The sequence below is a fragment of the Belonocnema kinseyi genome, chromosome 2 (assembly GCF_010883055.1).
Source record: "Belonocnema kinseyi isolate 2016_QV_RU_SX_M_011 chromosome 2, B_treatae_v1, whole genome shotgun sequence".
Classification (NCBI taxonomy): Eukaryota; Metazoa; Arthropoda; class Insecta; order Hymenoptera; family Cynipidae; genus Belonocnema; species Belonocnema kinseyi.
In genome coordinates this window covers 97,584,718-97,604,583 of record NC_046658.1, presented here as the reverse complement: position 1 = coordinate 97,604,583, position 19,866 = coordinate 97,584,718, and the positions used below count along the sequence as shown (strand labels likewise).

At 23.4% G+C, this 19,866-nt stretch overlaps 2 protein-coding genes across 2 annotated transcripts in view; both read left to right on the top strand.

The window, feature by feature from the left end:
- The window catches only part of LOC117168128 (proteasome subunit alpha type-2), a 12,489-nt gene extending 5,000 nt beyond the window's left edge, over positions 1-7,489 (top strand). Inside the window, exon 3 of the mRNA XM_033353540.1 lies at positions 6,980-7,489. Within this exon, the coding sequence (XP_033209431.1) occupies positions 6,980-7,310 (331 nt within the window). The 3' untranslated portion in view covers positions 7,311-7,489. The remainder of the gene's footprint in view (positions 1-6,979) is intronic.
- Positions 7,490-14,130: 6,641 nt separating this feature from the next.
- LOC117167930 (serine protease snake-like) overlaps positions 14,131-19,866 on the top strand; it is a 12,892-nt gene continuing 7,156 nt past the window's right edge. The window contains exons 1-4 of the mRNA XM_033353178.1: positions 14,131-14,533; positions 14,599-14,725; positions 14,834-15,034; positions 18,434-18,666. Of these exons, the coding sequence (XP_033209069.1) occupies positions 14,626-14,725; positions 14,834-15,034; positions 18,434-18,666 (534 nt within the window). The 5' untranslated portion in view covers positions 14,131-14,533; positions 14,599-14,625. The remainder of the gene's footprint in view (positions 14,534-14,598; positions 14,726-14,833; positions 15,035-18,433; positions 18,667-19,866) is intronic.

Below are 19,866 nucleotides of genomic sequence, written 5' to 3'. Positions count from 1 at the left end.
ATATTTTTAGAATATTTTTAGAATTTTACATATTTTACATAGTTTTACATAGAAAGCTTTGAATCTCTAGAATTTCGAAGAGCTTTTAGCGTTAAAATTTTAATTGTTCTATTTGAAAAGTGTTTAATTTGTAAGTGAAATTGTTCAATTTTGCCGTATAAATAACAATTGAACACTTAATACTTGCAGACAAAATTTTAATAATTTTAATAGATATTTAGAAGTTTTGAAAAGATTCAAAATTAATTTAAAAAAGGAAATGATTTCAAGTAATTTAAATGAAATGTTTTAACATTTTTTCCAGAACTTCTAAATATATTTTAAAATTAATCGATTTTTCCCTAAAATTCTTGGAAAATCCTGCAAATTAAAAAAAAAATCCTTAAAATCTTCCAGATCCTTCTTTGATAATTTTTGAAATCTCTTGAAATCTTCTTAAATTTTCTGTCACAATAATTTTTCAAAGTTAAAAATCATTTTCAATTTTGCTAAGAATCTTAAGAAAATGTTTATTCTTTCAAAGTCTTTCACAATTCTTAAAAAAATTATAAATTTTTTGTTTGAAATCTGCAAAAATCTACATTTTATTTTAAATTCGGCTGTAATTATTTGAAATTGTTTAAAGTTCTAAATTTAATTCGAATCTTTTTAAAACTTCTAAATATCTCTTAAAATTACTCTTGTTTTTTTCACAAATAATAGATGTTCTATTTTTATTTATAAATTCAAATTTTAAGGATTCTTTTTTAATTTGCAGTATTTTTTAAAAGTTATAGAAAAAATTCTATTCATTTTAAAATATATTTAAAAGTTCCTAAAAAAAATTCTAATATTATTTTTGATTTGGACAAACTTAAAATCACTTCTAGATTTCTCAAGATTTTGAAATAACATTTTAAAGCTTTTGAAGGATGCCTAAACTATTTAAAATTAAAATAATTTAACTTCTAATTTACAAACTGTTAAGTTGAAAAAAATTATTTTTTTCCATTTTTAATGTGTCTAGCTTAAAATTACTTAAAATAATGTCATTTTGAACATTTTTAAAGTTCATTGCTTGATTCTTTAATTTAAAGTATTGAAAATGCGTACTTAGATTTATATTTTTTGAACTTAATCTGAATCTTTGCACTCTATAATTTATAAAAGTTCTAAAGTTTGCAGTTTATTTGAATTTCATTTAATATTGTTTAATTGAAAAGTGTTACTACCTTTAATTTTGTACGTGTAAATTTTTGAGCATTTGAATACACCATTTTTTAATTGAAAAACTTTTTAACTTTAAGTTTTAAAGTTTAGAATTCAAGGATGCCACTTTGAATGCTTTAATTTGTTGTTTATTACTTTAAATGGAAAAATGTTTAGAATATAGTTTGATTTTTTAAATTTCATTGACCGTGAAAAATGTTTGCGAACCGGGAAATGATCGGCAATTTTTTTCTTCTATTAAAACGGCCACCCTGAATGAAAAGAACACATTGGTCACTTTTCATTCAATACGTTAATTCGTGGATTAATCACTATTCATTTTAGGTCTATATCTATTTTTGAATTGTCTTGCAATCTTTGAAATATTTCAGGGTATTTATAAAGGTTCCGAGAAATTTTTAATAGATTTCAAAAATTTTAAGGAATTTTTAATATTTTAGGGTTTTTCTTAGGACGTATAAGGTTTTAAAATATTATGAAAGATTTCAAGTTATTTTATCAGCTTTCCGAGGATTTCAAGGAATTTTAAAACTATCAATGTATTTAAAAACATTTCCCATGCTTTCAGAAAATATCATAGAATATAACGGAATTTTATAATATTTTTATGATTTTTAAAGAATTTATTCATGAGATGTGAGGTATTTTGTTGGTTTTTCAAGATTTGAAATTCATCCTAAATTCCATGGAATTCTCTTGAATTTTGTGAATTCATTGAAAGTTTTTTAATTCACTTGAATTTCTATAAATTTACTCTTTTTCACTTAATTCAATGGATTTGTTTTTAATTTTTAAAAGTTTTAATATAATTGATCCTGAGAAACAATTGATAAAATGATGAAAGGATTTGAAATATTTTAACGTATTTTTGTCAAATCTTTGGAGTTTTTAAGTGCTTTAAAAAGTTTCAAGGGCTTTAAAAAAATATCAAAGATTTCGAAATATTTTAGGAAAATTTAAAATATTCCCAGAAATGTTTGATATATTTCAATAGTTTAATATATTTCACTAGGCATTTTCAAGAGATTTAAACAATTTCAAGGGATTTCCAGGGGTTTAATTAATTTTACCCAATTTGTAATCATTAGTCACTTCTTGTATTAGAAATTAGTAGGGTTTCAAAGATTTGAAAAGACTTGAAATTTTTCTTGGAATTCAACTTGAACTCTTTTAAATTCATTGGAATTCTCTTGAATTTTTTAATTTACTTGAATCCTTCTAAATTCACTCAATTCTACTTAATTAAGTGCATTTTAAAAAGTTTTTATTTAATTGATCCTGAAGACTATTCACCTTACCTCGAATACTTAGGCATTTCATCAAATTTTTTAAAATTCCTTGAATTTTGCTGCGCTGATTTCAAAGTTACTGAATGCCATTAATTTTTTTTAAGTTGTCTTAAATTCATTTAATTTTTTTGAATTCACTTGGAATTTTTATGAATTTCGTTGAATTCTTCTTTTTGATCTTAAATTTCTCTAAATTCAATTACGTTTCACGGAAATCATTTGAACTTTTTTAAAAACATTTTTACCAATTCATTCAAATTCTTTTGAATGTAAAATAAATGGTTCCGAAATCTTTTGAATTTATCCTAAATTCGATACCCTTTTAGCGCGCAAAAATACCCTATGACCGCGACAAAAAGTACCTTTTGATCCCTATATTGTACCCCATAGGGACTGTGAGGCCTGCAAGTATCAAAAAGTGAACATTAATTGCTTTGTTAAGACGATTCTAAATCCGTTCTAAATTTAAGAATTTCCAGGTTTAAGCTTTAATAATTAAACTGGTTCTATTCAAAAGCCTTAGTCTTACAAAAAATGTAAATAATTTTAATTGAATTGTTTGAAATAGAAAGCCTTGAATCGTTAAAATTTCAAGGAGCTTTTGAACTTGAACGTTATGATTTTAATTGTTATATTTCAAAAATTATTAATTTGTAAGTGAAACCGTTAAATTTTGATGTATTGATAACAATTAAACACTTATTATTTGTAGAACATTTTGAACAATTTTAAGATATATTTCGAGGTTTTGAAAAGATTCAAAATTAATTTAAAACTTGTGATGATTTCAAATAATTTAAACAAAGTTTTTGTTCCGACAAAATCCCATTATTCGTACAAAAATTCCTGTGCAAATACCCACTACCTAATTTAAAACAAAATATAGATTTTTTCAGATTTTAAACAAAAAATCTAAGATTTTAAGAATTGTGAAAGGCTTCAAAAGAATGAAAACATTTTCTTAAGATTTCTAAAAAAATTGAAAATGATTTTTATTTTTAAAAATTCTTTGAAAGTCGAATAATTTTGAAAGATATTTAGAAGGTATGAAAAAATTTAATAATAGTTTTAAAGCTTTTTAAGGATATCTAAACGATTTAAAGTAAAAATAATTCAAGTTCTAATGTAAAGATTTTTCAGTTAAAAAAATGTAATCGTTCAAGTTTTAATTTTTCTAGCTTGAAATTATTTAAAATACTATAATTTTTTTTAATTAAAATTTTAAAAAATATATTATCCAATTTAGAGCATTGAAAATGATAATATGGATTTATATGTTTGAAACTGAATCGGACACCCTGGTTCTGAAAAGAATAAACTTGAAAACTTTTTAAAGAAAAGGCGCTTTTTGTCCAATATTCACGAGATATCTATACGACATAAAAAGTTGTTAATATTGAACTAAATCTCATTTTAATCCCTTCTTTTATCTCAAATTGAGCCACTGCGTATTAGAAATGAAAAATACCCATTAGTTAACAATGATCATTATTATAAATATTCTAATAAGCAAATTGTATTTTTTTCGAAAGTATTGTTTTTCTCATTAACCAACTTTCAAATTAATTCTAAGTTATAAGAAATAGCTGCAGAAAAATATATCTGTTAAATATTTTTGTTGTTAATAACAATATTATAAACAAATTAAAAATGTTAGCGTTTTCCATAGGAAGAGATTATTTTTTCCGCTAAATCATGTTGCAGTTTCCTAAGTGGTTATAATTTATCAAGAAAGTGTGACAGTAACTCGTTATTATTATTAACAATGTTTTTAAATAAACAGTCATATGTAGCAAGTTTTGTGACTGAATAAGCGGTTTTTTTGTCATTATTATTTTAATGCATCTCGATAGTAGTACTTAATTAAGTAACTTTCCCAGTAATTATGCATTAAAATTATTATTAAATAATAACAGAGAATTGCGACTCTTTTGTGATGTCTGTTGACACAAATTAAATTTTCTCTTAAATCTAGGGTTAAGCGGATTTTCATTTGTCTCAAAAAGAGTATTTTGACTAGCCAAATAATTCTGTTTTTGTGAAAAAGAATTCTTACAAGAATTCAAATTAAAAACAATTCCAATGAGATTCATTGAAGGAAGGAATTTTTCTAATAGAGTATCATAGTACAGCAAAATAACATCTCAAAATAGTTTTTCTTTTATATTTTGTTTCTAATTCACAATTCTCTTTGACGAATTTCTCTATGATAAATTCTTGAATTTGTTTAGCAGGTAAACTGACCATTACTGGGACAGTTAGGAAAAGCTAACCCACATAAACACAATTTTAAAATGGGGAATTGGAATTTTTTGTTCAAAGACCGTATAATAAGTGGCTAAGACATTATTTCATCGATTAGAACAAAAAATACATTATTAATTTTATAGTCAATTAATATAAATGGATATTTTTTAAGCTAGTCAGATAATTTCTTACAGAATACATTAAAAAGCAAAAATGGATTATGATTACCGTTTAATTATTTATTCTAAAAAAGTTGTTCAAAGTAGTTTATTGAAACCTCTAATTCGAACCTCTAATTTTGCCAACTGCTTAGGTAAGTAATTTAATAATAATTTATAAATTTAATTTTTTAATAAAATCAGTAAGTATGCATTAAAATTTAATATTATAGATTAATATTATCGATTCACTGGCAAATTAAACTGTTTTGTAGTACATTTTGAATTACAATTCATCTTAATTCAAGTTAATATATAAATTTAAAAAAGGATTGAAACAATTTTAATTATTTTTTTATTACAAATTTTATTATATGGTTGAAAATTTTATTGACTGAAAAATCTGTTTTGATCAATATTTCAACTATTTTTGGAAAATTTGTCTTTTTAGTTCGAAAATTTATGATTTTAATTCTAAATTACATTTTTTTTGTGAGAAAAATGCAACTGTTTTGTTGAAAATTATATTATTATGGTAAAAAAATCGGCAATTTAGTTGAAATATTTTTCTTTTTTTAATAAAAAATCGTGTAATGTTTAATTTATAATTAAAACATTTTTTGTATTAAATATCAACTATTATATTTTTTCGGTAGAAAATTAGTCTTTTTTTATTTTAAAATTCAAGACTTTGTTAGAAAATTTAAGTATTAGGTTAATCAAAAAAGTTAAATTCTGAGCAAAAAATATAATAGTTGATATTTTAACCAAAAAAGATTTTAATTACATATTGAAAGCAGTCGAATTAATTAAAAAAAAAAGAATGTCCAATCAAACTGCTGAAGCCTCATCCTAAACAGATTAATTTTCAACCACAGTTGCCTTTTTTTCTCAAAAAAGATGAAATTTATAATTAAAAAGACGTTAAAAAAACGTTTTCAAACAAAAAAGACGAATTTTCAAGAAAATAGTTCAAATTTTAATGAAAAACCATTTTTCAGTCAAGAAATAAAAAAATTTAAACAAAGTGTTGAATTTTCAAGCCAAAAAGATGAGTTTTCTTCAAAACAGTTATATTTTTAATTTGAAAATATAAATATTCAATATTAATTTTATTAATATTTATAATATTTCATATAAATCTATAATATTAAATTTTAACGCATACTTGCTAATTTTTATTGAAAAATTAAATTTATGGGATACTATATTACATTACTTACCTCTCTGACTTACCTAAGCAGTTGGAAAACTTTGAGGATAGAATTGTAGGTTTCAATAAACTACTTTGAACTACTTTTTTAGAATAAATAATCAATTAAACGGCAAGGTTTGTGTCTCATAAGAAATATTTTTAATATATCACTAACAAATGCGGGACATTAAAATATTGATAATATTTATCGAATAAAATCGATAATAAAGTTATGAATTTTTTTCTTTAACGTATCAAAAATGTGCACAAACATTACTTTTTTTTTACTACAGGAAATTTCAATAACACAATGCTGTAAAAGTTATGCGGAAAGTTTTGAAATACAAAAAAAAAATGGCGAATTTTGTAGCAGTTCATTCACAGAACATTTTTACTTTTATCATTTATGTTGGAATATAAAAGATACTCAAATATATTTATTATTGTCCCAGTATTGGAAATACTTTTTACGTTGTCCCAGTAATGGTCGGTTTACCTTAATATTGTTATTAACAATAAAAATATTTAACATTTATATTTTTTTGCAGCTATTTATTATGATTTAGAATGAATTTGAAAGTTGGTTGATGAGAAAAACATCTTCGAAAAAAGTAAAATAACATAATTTGTTTATTAGAATATTTATAATAGTGGTAATTGTTTACTAATGGTTATTTTCCATTCTTAATACTAGTTATACGAAATATTTAGGCATTTTTAATCTACATAAAGTTTTTTGTTGTTCTGCATGATTTAATTCTGAGCATTTAAAAAAAACATCAAAATTGGTCAAGAATTGTAGTCTTGTAGTCCTTGAACTGTGTGCTGTGGTCTCTGTTATTTCATAAGTATCCCCACTGAAATTTAATTTTTGATTACAGAGGCGTGCGACCCTTCGGCGTATCTCTGCTGATCTGTGGATGGGACAATGGAAGACCTTATCTCTTCCAGTGTGATCCGTCGGGTGCGTATTTTGCGTGGAAGGCAACAGCAATGGGAAAAAACTTCATCAATGGCAAGACTTTCCTTGAGAAACGATACAGCGAAGATTTAGAGCTGGACGACGCCGTTCACACTGCCATTTTGACTCTGAAGGAGGGCTTTGAAGGTCAGATGACTGCTGATAACATCGAAGTTGGTATCTGTGATGCTAACGGTTTTCGAAGATTAGACCCCTCTAATGTCAAGGATTACCTAGCCAACATCCCCTAATTTATAGATTTTTTATGTCAATATTATCTTCTTATACATTAAAAAGAAAATCAAACAGATTCAAGTTTTCTTTCAATATCCGCTGACTAGGCATACGGAAATTTAGGATTATCTTATTCGTTGCTAATGTTGAACATCTATTTTGAGGTAATAAATGAAATCATTTTAAATATGCGTTCAAACTGTGCTTTTTATGTTTTTTAAATCGAAATCACGCAGTGACGGAATATTTCCCTAGAGCAATTTTTGTAAATTATTTGAAGTTAGTGTGTTTCTTTCACTTGTTGAAATAAAAATCTAGATTCGGCACAAGTTTAGTAAGATGTTTAATAGGTTCAGAATGAACTCAAAAAATATTCAAGATTTTTATTTTTTGTAGACCAGTTTTGTGGAGAATAGATTTAAAGAATTAAAATTTCTGCACAACATTTTAAATTTAATATTAGGTTTTATTTCAGAGATTTTAAAAAAATCTTGTAAAGGTCTAGGAATTACAGCAAGAGGCACTTTAAATAACTCCCAAGTATAAGACGAAGATTTTTCATTTTAAGTTGTTTTATTCTCGTCGGTAATTTATTTTGCCTTGTATTTATATTTATTTTTTTCAGTTACTTCCTCGTGATGATTATATTTTAAGTTACAAATTTAATTATTTGTTTGAAAATTCAACTATTTTGTTGAAAATTGGTCAAAAAGACCTATTTTCAATTTTTTAATTTAAAAAAATTGACAATTCAACTACTTGGGTAGACATTAAACTATTTTTTGTAATTTAGTTTGTAGAAGCCTTATCTATTTGCTTAAAAATGTAATTATTTTGTTGAAAATTGATCTTTCTTAGTTGGAAATAATAATGATTTTTAGTTGAAAATTTAATTATTTGTTTGAAAATTCAGCTGTTTTGTTGAAAATCGTCTTTTAGGATACAGCTTAGCTAAATTGTTAAAACATTATGTTTTTGTTACAAATCTATTTGTTGTTGAAAGTTCACCTGCTGTAGTACAAATTTAATCTTTTTTGAAACGAAGGGTTGAACTAGTTTGTTTAAAAATTATTATAATTATTTTTTAGTTTTCAAGTTCAACTATTTTGTTGAAAATTGGTTAAAAAGGCCTATTTTCAATTTTTTTATTTAAAAAAATTGACAATTTAACTACTTGGGTAGAATTTTAACTTTTAAAAATTTATTTTGTTGAAGTTTTATCTCTTCGATTGAAAATTTAATTATTTTGTCTAAAACTTTTTGTTTTCGTTTGTTAAAAATTAATGTTTTTACCGATAAGGTCACTTTTTTGTTGAAAATTGATCTTTCTTACTTAAAAATAATAATAATTTTTAGATGAAAATTTAATTATTTGTTTGAACATTCAGCTGTTTTGTTGAAAATTCGTCTTTTTAGGTTGAAATTTAACAAAATTGTTCAAAAATTATGTTTTTGTAAACAAATTATTTGTTGTTGAAAATTCAACTACTGTAGTACAAATTGAATCTTCTTTGAAACGACGGGTTGATCTAATTTGTTTTGAAATTATTTTTTTTTTTAGTTTTCAAGTTCAACTATTTTGTTGAAAATTAGTCAAAAAGAACTATTTTCAATTTTTTAATTCAAAAAATTGACAATTCAAATACTTGGGTAGTATTTAAACTTTTTTTTTAATTTGATTTATCTGAAGTTTTATCTCTTTTATTGAAAATTTAATTATTTTGCCAAAAAAATTTATTTTTTGTTGAAAATTGGTCTTTCTTAGTTGAAAATAATAATAGTTTTTAGTTGAAAACTCGTTTTTTAGTTTGAAGTTTAACTAAATTGTTAAAAAATTATGTTTATGTTAAAAAAACAATGTGTTGTTGAAAATTCACCTGCTGTAGTACAAATTTAATCTTTTTTGAAACGACGAGTTGAACTAGCTTGTTTAAAAATTATTATTATTTTTTTAGTTTTCAACTTCAACTATTTTGTTCAAAATTGGTCAAAAATGGCCTATTATACTTTTTTAATTTAAAAAAATTAACATTACAACCACTTGGTTTGAATTTTAACTTTTTTAAATTTATTTTTTTGAAGTTTTATCTCTGATTGAACCTTTAATTATTTTGTCGAAAACTTTTTTTTTAGAAATTAATGTTTTTACTGATAAGGTATCTTTGTTATTTTTGATTGAAAATTGATCTTAGTTCAAAATAATAATAATTGTTAGTTAAAAATTCTTTTCAAATTCAGCGATTTCGTTGAAAATTTGTCTTCAAATGAAATCGAACTAAATTGTTAAAAAATTATGTTTTTGTTAAAATTCAATTTGTTGTTGAAAATTAAAATGTTGTAGTGCAAATTGAATCTTTTTTAGAACGGCGGGTTGAATTAATTTTTTTTTAAATTTTAACATTTTAAAAAATTATTTTTTTGAAGTTTTTTATCTCTTTGAATGAAAATTTAATTATTTTGTCAAAAACTTATTTTGTTTTCTTAAAAATTCATATTTATACTGATAAGGTAACTTTTTTATTTTTGGTTGAAAATTGATCTTTCTTAGTTCAAAATAAAAATTTTTAATTATAAATTTAATTATTTGTTTGGAAATTCAAGTGTTGTATACAATTTAAAAAAGAATTATTTTGTTGAAGTTTTAACTTTTTGATTAAAAATTGTATTATTTTGTCGAAAAATTATTTTTTGTTGAAAATTGACATTTCTTAGTTCAAAATTAGTATTTTTTAGCAGAAAACTATTCTTGACTTGAAATTTTCTCTTTTTTTTTGGTTAAAAAATTACTCTTTTTTTTGACAATTCTTATTTTTGGTTTGAATATTCAATTGTCTCACAGAAGTTTCGTCTCTTGGATCGAAGAATTAACCATTTGGATGACATTTTTTCATTTCTTGACTGATAAAAACCTATTTTTTGTGTAAAAAATTGGTCTGTTTGTTTGGAAAATTCATCATTTTAGTTGAAAATTGGTTTCTGCGAGTAAAAATTCGACTACTTTTTGGAAAATTTGATTTTTTATTCGAAGTTCGATTTTTTAAAACTTGTTTGGAAATTATTTTTTTACTGAAAATTTATCTTTTCAATTTTTCGTTTAAAATTCATGTACTTTTTTCAAAATTCGTCTTCTGGTGGAAAATTAATGTATTCAGTTTAATTTAATCCCTTTTTAAATATAATTTTAATTTACAAAATTAATTTTTTATTTTTAAACTACGTTAAATTTAATTGTTAAAAGACTATTTTCTTAAAAATTAATCTTTTTTGTGACGAAAATTCAACTGCTTGGTTGAAAATTCGTTTTTTTAAATTGAAAATTTAACTAAATTGGTAAAAAGTTAACTTTCTTTTGAAAATTAAATTTTTGTTGAAAATTCAACTTATTTCTTAAAAACTATTTTCTTAAAAATTGATCTTTTTTTTGTGCAAAAAATTCTACTTTGTTGAAAATTTGTCTTTTTGGATTGAAAACATAACTAAATTGGTAAAAACTAACTTTCTGTTGAAAACGTATTCATTGCTGTTAAAAATTCAACTAAACTTTTCCTTGGTTGTAAATTCAACTTTTTTTGTTGTTGCTCTTCAAAATTCATCCTTCTTAGTTGAAAATTTAACTGTTTTAGTCAAAATGTAATCTTTTTAAGAACCACTAGTTGGACCACTTATATAATTATTTGTTTGTTAAAGATTTATTATGTTAGTTGAAAATTCTTTTTCATTTAGGTTGAGAATTAATTTTCTCATGTAAAAATTTCACTGTTCCAGTTCAATAATCATCATTTTAGTTAATAACTCAACTACTTAGGTAAAATTTGAACTAAACATTTTTTCTGAAGACTGCTTACAAATTAAACTATTTTGACGATTATTCGTCTTTTTACTAGTAAACTAATCTTCATAGTTTAAAAAGACATTTTACATAGAAAATTGAATTATTTTGTCGAAAATACGTTTTTCTTTGTTAGAAATCAATTTTTATAAATTAAAATTGATATTTCACGTTTTTGATTGAAAATTGATCTTTCTCAGTTTGATATTTAACTATTTGTTGAAAAACTACTTTCTTAAAAATTGATCCTTTTTTTGGTAAAAGATTCTCCTTTTTTTTATTAAAACTTTAACTTAATTCGTAAAAACTAAATTTCTGTTGAAAACTTTTTGTTATTAAAAAATCAACTGAACTCTTTCTTGATTGAAGATTAAACTTTTTTTCAAAATCCGTCCTTCTTAGTTAAAAATTCCACTGTTTTAGTAAAAATGTAATTTTTTTTAGAATCACTGGTTAGACTACTTTGTTTGAAAATTATTTGTTTGATTATTAAAGATTGGACATTTTAGTTGAGAACTCGTTTTCATTTTGGTTGATAATGAATTTTCTTATGTGCAAAATTTCACGATTACAGTTGAATAATCATCATTTTAGTTGATAATTCAACTTTTAGGATGAAAGCATAACTATTTTGTTGAAAATTGGTCTTTTTAAATTGACAATTCAACTACTTAGGTAAAAGTTGTACTAAAAATAAAAAATTGATCTTTCTCGGTTTAAAATTCAACTATTTGTTTCAAAAATCATCTTTTTGGTAGAAAATGAATCTCTTAGCTTAAAATTCGTTTTTTTGGTTAAAAATTCCACTATTTTGTTGAAAATTTAATTTATTTGTTAAAAAACTATTTTCTTAAAAATTGATCCTTTTTTTGGTAGAGAATTCTACTGCTTTGTTGAAAATTTCTCTTTTTGGATTAAAAATTGAACTAAATTCGTAAAAACTGAATTTTTGTTAAAAACTTTTTTTATTCAAAATTCAACTGAACTCTTTCTTGGTTGAAGATTAAACTATTTTTTTTTCAAAATTCATCCTTCTTAATTAAAAGATCAACTGTTTTAGTAAGAATTTAATCTTTTGGAGAACCACAGGTTGGACCTCTCGGTTTAAAAATTATTTGTATGTTTTTTAATAAAGATTTATAATTTTGGTGGAAAATTCTTTGCCATTTTGGTTGAGAATTTATTTTCTTATGTAAAAATTCCACCATTGCAGTTGAGTAATCATCATTTTAGTTGATAATTCATCTTTTAACATGAAAGTGTAACTATTCTGTTGAAAATTGGTATTTTTAAATTGATCATTCAACTACTTAGGTAAAATTTGTACTAAAAAACAATTTGTTATGAAGGCTTTGAATTTAAAATTGAACTATTTTGTCGATTATACGTCTTTCTTAGTTTGAAAAGGCATATTTTACTTCAAAAATATCCTTTTTTTTTAAACTTTGTATTTTCGGATCGAAAATTTAACTGTCTTACAAAAATTTCGCTCTTTGTATTGAAATTTCAACAAATTTGATTGAAATTTTATTTCTTGCTAGAATTCTTTGGTTGTCAATTGGACTATTTTGCCGAAAATTCGTTTTTCTTTGTTAGAAATTAATTTTGTATAAATGAAAAATTATATTTTCCATTTTTGGTCGAACATTGATCTTTCTCGGTTTAAAATTCAACTATTTGTTTGAAAAATCATCTTTTTGGTAAAAAATTAATCTCTTAGCTTAAAATTCGTCTTTTTGGTTAAAAATTCAACTATTTTGTTGAAAGTTTAATTTATTTGTTGAAAAACTACTTTCTTACAAATTGATACGTTTTTTGGTAGAAAATTCTACTGCTTTGTTAAAAATATTTCTTTTTGGATTAAAAATTTAACTAAATTTTGGTTAAAAACTTTTTCTTAGTAAAAATTCATCTGAATTCTATCTTGGTTAAAGATTAAACTATTTTTTTCTCAAAATTCGTCCTTCTTAGTAGAAAGTTCAAATGTTTTAGTAAAAATTTAATCTTTTTCAGAATGACAGGCTGGACCTCTCTGCTTAAAAATTGTTTGTATTTTTGTTAAAGATTTATAATTTCAGTTGAAAATTGGTTTCCATTTAAGTTGATAATTAATTTTCTTATGTGAAATTTTCACTATTGCAGTTGAATAATCATCATTTTAGTTGATAATTAAAGTTTTAGGATGAAAGTATAACTATTTTATTGAAAATTTGTCTTTTTAAATCGACAATTCAACTGATTCGGTAAAATTGGAACTAAACCAAATTTTTTATGAAGGCTTTGATTGAAAATTGTACTATTTTGTCAAATATTCTTCTTTTTAGCAGTAAACTAATCTTCTTATTTTGAAAAGACCTCTTTTTCGATAAAAATTACCTTTTTTGAAACGTTATATTTTCGGTTTGAAAATTTAACTGTTACAGACATTTCGTCTTTTGGTTTGAAATTTCAAACAATTGGATGAAATTTTCTTTCTTGCTTGAATTCTTTGGTTGCAAATTTTGGTCGAAAATTGATCTTTTTTGTAATTTTTTGTTCGAAAATTTAACTGCTTGATTTAAAATTTGTCTTTTAATACTAATAGTCAAGGAAAAATTTTGGAATTTTGAAAAGGAAGTTTTCAGCCATCCTGAGATTTGAAAATGTTTTTTTTTTAAAGCTGGCTGTTCTTTTATGAGCCATTTCTAAGAAAAATGATTATTTTAACAACAACAAACAACCGAAATCCACTAAAGTATGCTGAATTATTTTATCTTTAGAAATTTCTATTTTTATTCCGCATTTTTTTCCGCTTTATTTTAAGCTTCAGGGAATTCCCTGAAAAAGTCGTAGCGGTCTTTTTTTTAGACGATGCTCGTAAGATTTCGACCTTTTTTTAAATTGCCTTAGGCACTTTTCAGAAAAATAATAAATATATATTGTATACTGACCAGATACATAATTAAGTAGTCGAAAGTCAGTGTTCTTTGTTCTATAAAGTTGATTAACCAGATCATCCCACGCAAGAGGCTACATATTAACCTTGACTTGTTTCACTTTAAATAAAAAAAATTAACAAAATTACTTCTTTAGAGTATTTTCTCCAGTGATCAATACCAATGGTTCTTAAATCGCTAACATAAACTTCTTCTTCTAATTAATATGTTTAAATTCCCATTTTTTAAAATTTACAAATATCTTGAAATTTCCCTTTTTTTCTACCTATAGTGTGTTATATTACTTATTTAACAGCCGGTACGAATTCTACATTTTAGTGTTGACCAATTGTAAGCAACCTTTAAAAAGAAACTGCAATTTGTAAATTTAAAATTATTTTTAAAGTCTTACTAAGGACTTTTCGATTTTCAATAATCTGAATTGTTCCATATGTGGCTGATGTCAGATAGGTAGAATATTTCAAGACTGAAGAAGGTAAGTTTAAAAATTAAAATTCTTACAATGTAATTTTTCAATAATAATTAATTTCAAATTTTTAGGATTGCACGTTGAACTTTAATGAGAATATGAAAATGGATTTTCGATTTTTGCAAAATCTTGAATGTCTGCAAATATTGATAATAATGACTTCTGTCGCTGTTTTTACTGTTGGATTTGAGCTTTACGGTAATTTTTTTGCAGTTTTTAAAACTAAAAAAAATAAGAAAAATGTCAACTCTAATGAAAGTGTTCTTCACATTCTAACTTTGCAATGATTTATAAACATTATTTTAGAAGGAGAACTATGTGAGTTGGAAAATAAAGAAAAGGGAATCTGCAAAAATATAACAAAGTGTCCTCAAAAGTTAAAAGAAACATATGAAGGGAATCGAAATCATGAATCTAGGGATCACTGTAATTTTGAGAAAGAGATAGAAGTTGTTTGTTGTCCCTTAAATATTGGTGGAAAATTGCATTCTCGCATTGCTGATACAGGTAAATTATATTTAAAAGAATTTTTTTTAATTAAAGCATAAAATTATTTTTAACATCAAATTTTTATCATTTATAGTATCTATTATCTAACATGACAATATTTTTTGATAATTTATAGAAAAAAATCTGTCCAACTGTGATTTCAACTGTTTTTTAATTAATTAGTTAAATTGTTATCTTTTTCAATTATGATATTCAGTTTAGGATGCGTATTTCGAAATTCCTTCACTTTAACAAATTTTTTATTTTAGATTTTATGTTTTAAGTGTACATTTTAATTTAAATAATTATAAAATTCATTTTCAAAGAAGTAAGCCATTAAAAATTAGAAGCGTTTTAAATTGAAGATTTGAGATCAAAAAACATTTTCAGTTGATCATCTCTAATATAAATTAAGAATGAATTTTAAAATTGAACTGTTCCTTAAGATTTACAAAGTGAATAGTTTCTAACGTGAAAAATCATGTAAAGTATTTAAATTGGAAAGTCTTATTAGTTAAACAAATGTAAACGCCCGATTGAAACTTTATAAATTATTTTTGATTATAAAATAACTTGAAAATAATATATTCATAATTAAAAGCTTGTATTAAAATTCACAAATAATTTTAGTCTAAAGTATTCAATTTTTAAACCATTAAATTTGCAATTTTTTAGTTAAGAAAAATAAGAATGACCTAATACTTAAAAATATCTCACTGTTTATTAAAAATCAGTAATTATAGTCAAATATTGAAAACTAAATTTTGAACGTTACAATTTTAATTGTTCTATTTAAGCAAAAAATTTCATTTGTAAGTCAAATGGTTGAATTTCGATGTATATATAAAAATTGAACATATATTATTGTCGGAAAAAATTCTAGCAAATTGATGAAATATTTAGAATTTTTAAAAAAATTCTATTTTAAAATTTCAAATAATTTAAACAACGGCTTAATTTAAAACAAAATATAAAATATGGCAGATTTCGAACAAAAAATTTAGAAGCTTTTTAAGAAATTTGAAAGGCTTCAGAAGAATAACAAATATTCGCTATGAAAATTGAAAATGATTTTTTTATTTTTCAAAGTTCATTTTAATTAAATATTCAAAAAAATTTAGAATTATTTACAAAATTATCAAAATCGAACTTGGAAGAGTTTAAGGAAATGTTTTTAATTTGGCAGAGTTAAAAAAAAATTAGGACAAAATCGAATCATTTTAAAGGGTGTTCAGAAGTTCAGAAAAAATTTCAAAAATAATTAAAAATTCGGAAAAAATGTAAAACAACATGCAGATGTTTCAAGATTTTTAAATAAAATTTGGAATCATTTTGAGTTTATGAGAAAATGTAATCGTTCAATTTTTGTTTCTTGCTTAAAATTATTTTAAATGATATAATTTTGCAAATTTTTAAATGCGTTGATTGATTCTTCAATTTAACGCATTTCACATGATAATGTGAATTTATATTTTTGGAACTAAATCTGAATCTGAACTCTACAATTTATAAAAGTTAAAAACAATTTATTTGGTAGTTTAACTGCATTTAATTCGAAATTGTTCAGTTTAAAAGTGATAGTAGCTTCCATTTAATACGTGTAGATTATTTATAACTTTGAAATTTTAATTTGAAAAGTTTGAGCACTTTGCGTGCTTTCATTTGCAGCTCAGGTTTCATTAATTCAAATGAAAAATTGTTAGCTTTAAAGTTTTTTTTAAAATTTCATTGACATTGAAAAATGTTTGCGGACCGGAAAGAAACCGATAAATGACCGCCCATTTTTTTGTTTTTGATTAAACCGGCACCATGAGACGTTGCATTCTTGGTAAAAAAAAATAATTTCCGACGAAAAATATAAATATAATTTTGATTGTTTAAATATTGTAAAGATTCTTTGAAATCTAATGATTTATTATTAACAATGACAATTTTAGACGATAAACACTAACATAACATAAAAAATGGTTGAGGATCGTAAATATTCTTTTAAATATAATATTTTTTGTTGTTTAATATTTCCTATAAAGAACGTTAATATAACCTGAAATTGTTAAGAAGTTGTAAATTTTTTTTGAAATATAATTTTTTCTCAAAATTACCAATTTCCAACGAAAAACACTGAGATAATTCAAAATTGTTAAAATATTTTAACATCAACAATTTGTAATAAATAAATTATAATGTTGAAAATATCAGTTTTCAATATATAAAACGCTTACGTAACCTAAAGGTGTTGAAAATTGTAAATATTCTTAGAAATTTAATATGTAATGTTTTAATAAAATTACCGATTATGCGGAATTGTAAATCTTTAAAATCAAATTATTTCTGCTTAAAATAAGCGATTTCTTATGGTAACTGTTAATATATCCTGAATTTGTGGAAACATTGCAAATCTTGTTTAAATTATAATGATTTTTGTTTTGAAATACCAATTTTTAGTGTAAATCGCAATAACGTGACCTAATTTTATTTAAAAAATTATATAAGCCTTTCTAATCTAATGGTTTTTGTTTTAAAAGCACAATTTTCTGTGAAAAGTGTTAATATAACCTGAAATTGTTCAAAACTTGAAAATCTTGTTTAAACTATTATGATTTTTGTTAAAAAAAATTCTTGTTAAAAACGTTATTATAACCTGAAACTGCTCAATATTTGTAATCTTTTGTTCAAACCTATAATGATTTTTGTTTTAAAATACAAATTTTTATGGTGTAAAACGCAAATATAACCTGAATTTGTTGAAAGTTGTAAATCTTTTTAAAAATCTAATATTTTAAATTAAAATTACCAATTTCCAATTAAAAAACTAACATATAAATCCAAAATTATTGAAATATTCTAAATATGGTCAAATTCAAATAATTTTTCTAACGTGACCTAAGGTTGTTTAATAATTATGAACCTTAAAAATGTAATGATTTTTGTTTTAAAAACGCTGAGTGAAAAGAAGGCCTATCAAAATCGAAAAATGCAATTTGTAAAAAAAATGTGATTTTTGAAATCTAATTGTTTGTGATTAAAAATACCCGGCCATTTCGTAAAACGTTAACATAATCTAAAATTGTTGTAAATGAAGATTCTTAATGGTTTTTAATTGAAAATATTCATTTCCACTGAAACAACTAACTGTATCTAAACATTTTTTACATTTTGAGTCTTCTTAGAAATTATTATTTTATATGAATTTTTTTAAATGCTGCTTTTTCTTAGTGAAAGAAATTGTTTGTAGATTATATTTCCAAACTTTCAAATTTAAGACATAAAACAACTTTAAGCAATAAAGAGTCAATCAGGTTTTCAACAACAATATTGCGATATTTTGGAGATATATCATTGCGCCCTTTTTTTAAGATAACATATTTATCATTTGTTTTATTTAATATTTTAATAATTTATCAACATTTTGTTTAGCTTGTCATCAGATTGAGACTGAAATTATTGAAGCGATCGGAATTGAATCTTTCATTATTGGAGGTAAAGCGGCATCCGCAGGCGAATTTCCTTTTTTGGTCGCTTTAGGATACGGAAGAAAAAGTGATGATAGTTCCTTAAAATATTTATGTGGCGGATCTTTAATCTCAAAAAATTTCGTATTAACAGCTGCACATTGTGTAATTAATGTTCAAGGCCTGGTTCCTGTGGAAGTAAGTTTTCTTATTTATATCTAATTTTAAAAATATTAATAATTATATTTTTGTTTTTTCTTTGGCATTTTGAACTTTTGATTTCCAGGCCAGGATCGGTAGTTCATAACGAGGAGTGAAATCTGTGTAAAATCTGTTGAAAAATTTGAAATCTTTGAAATATTTGGGAATATTTTTAAGTATATCTTAGATCTTTGTGGAATCTTTAAAAATCAATGAAATAGTTCTGAAAATTTTAAAACCTTTTGAAATAACTGTGAAATTATTAGTATCTTTGAAATCTTTGTGAAACTTGTAAAATCTTTTGTAGATTTTTTTCAACCTTTTGAAATCTTTGTGGAATTTTTTTAAACCTTGTGGATATTTATGAAACTTTTTAAAAACCTTGAAATCTTTGTAAAATCTTTTGTAATCTTTGAAACTCTTTAAAATCTTTTGAAATCCTAGAATTTTTTGTGATATCTTTTGAAACCTTGTGGAGTCTTTTTAAATCTTTGTGGAAATTTTTAAACCTGTGTAAATATTTGTGAAACCTTTTGAAAACTTAAAATTTTTTGTTTTATCTTTGAAATCTTTTGAAATATCTCTGAAATCTTTGAAATCTTTCGAAATCCTAGAAATCTTTGTGATATATTTTGAAATCTTCATGAAATATTTTAAAACCTTATAAATATTTGTGATACCTTTTCAAAACCTCGAAATCTCTTTCAATTCTTTTGTAATGTTTGAAACCCTTTGAGAAATCTTTGTTAAATCTTTGAAATATTACTAGAATCTTTAAAATTTTTTGAAATTTTAGAATATTTTGTGATATATTTTGAAATCTTGTGGAATCTTTTTGAATCTTTGTGGAATTTTTTAAACCCGTGTAAATATTTTTGAAAACTTAAACATTTTTGTTATATCTTTAAAATCTTTTGAAATATCTCTGAAATCTTTTGATATCCTAGAAATCTTTGTGATCTATTTTGAAATCTTCGTGGAAATTTTTTAAATCTTTGTGAAAATTTTTTTAATCTGTGTAAATATTTGTGAAACCTTTCGAAAACTTAAAAATTTTTGTTGTATTTTTGAAATCTTGGTCAAATATTTTGAAAAATCTCGGAAATCTTTGAAATCTTTTGAAATCTTTGTGATATATTTTGAAATATTGGTATAATACTTTAAAAACTTATAAATATTTGTGATAGCTTTTCAAAA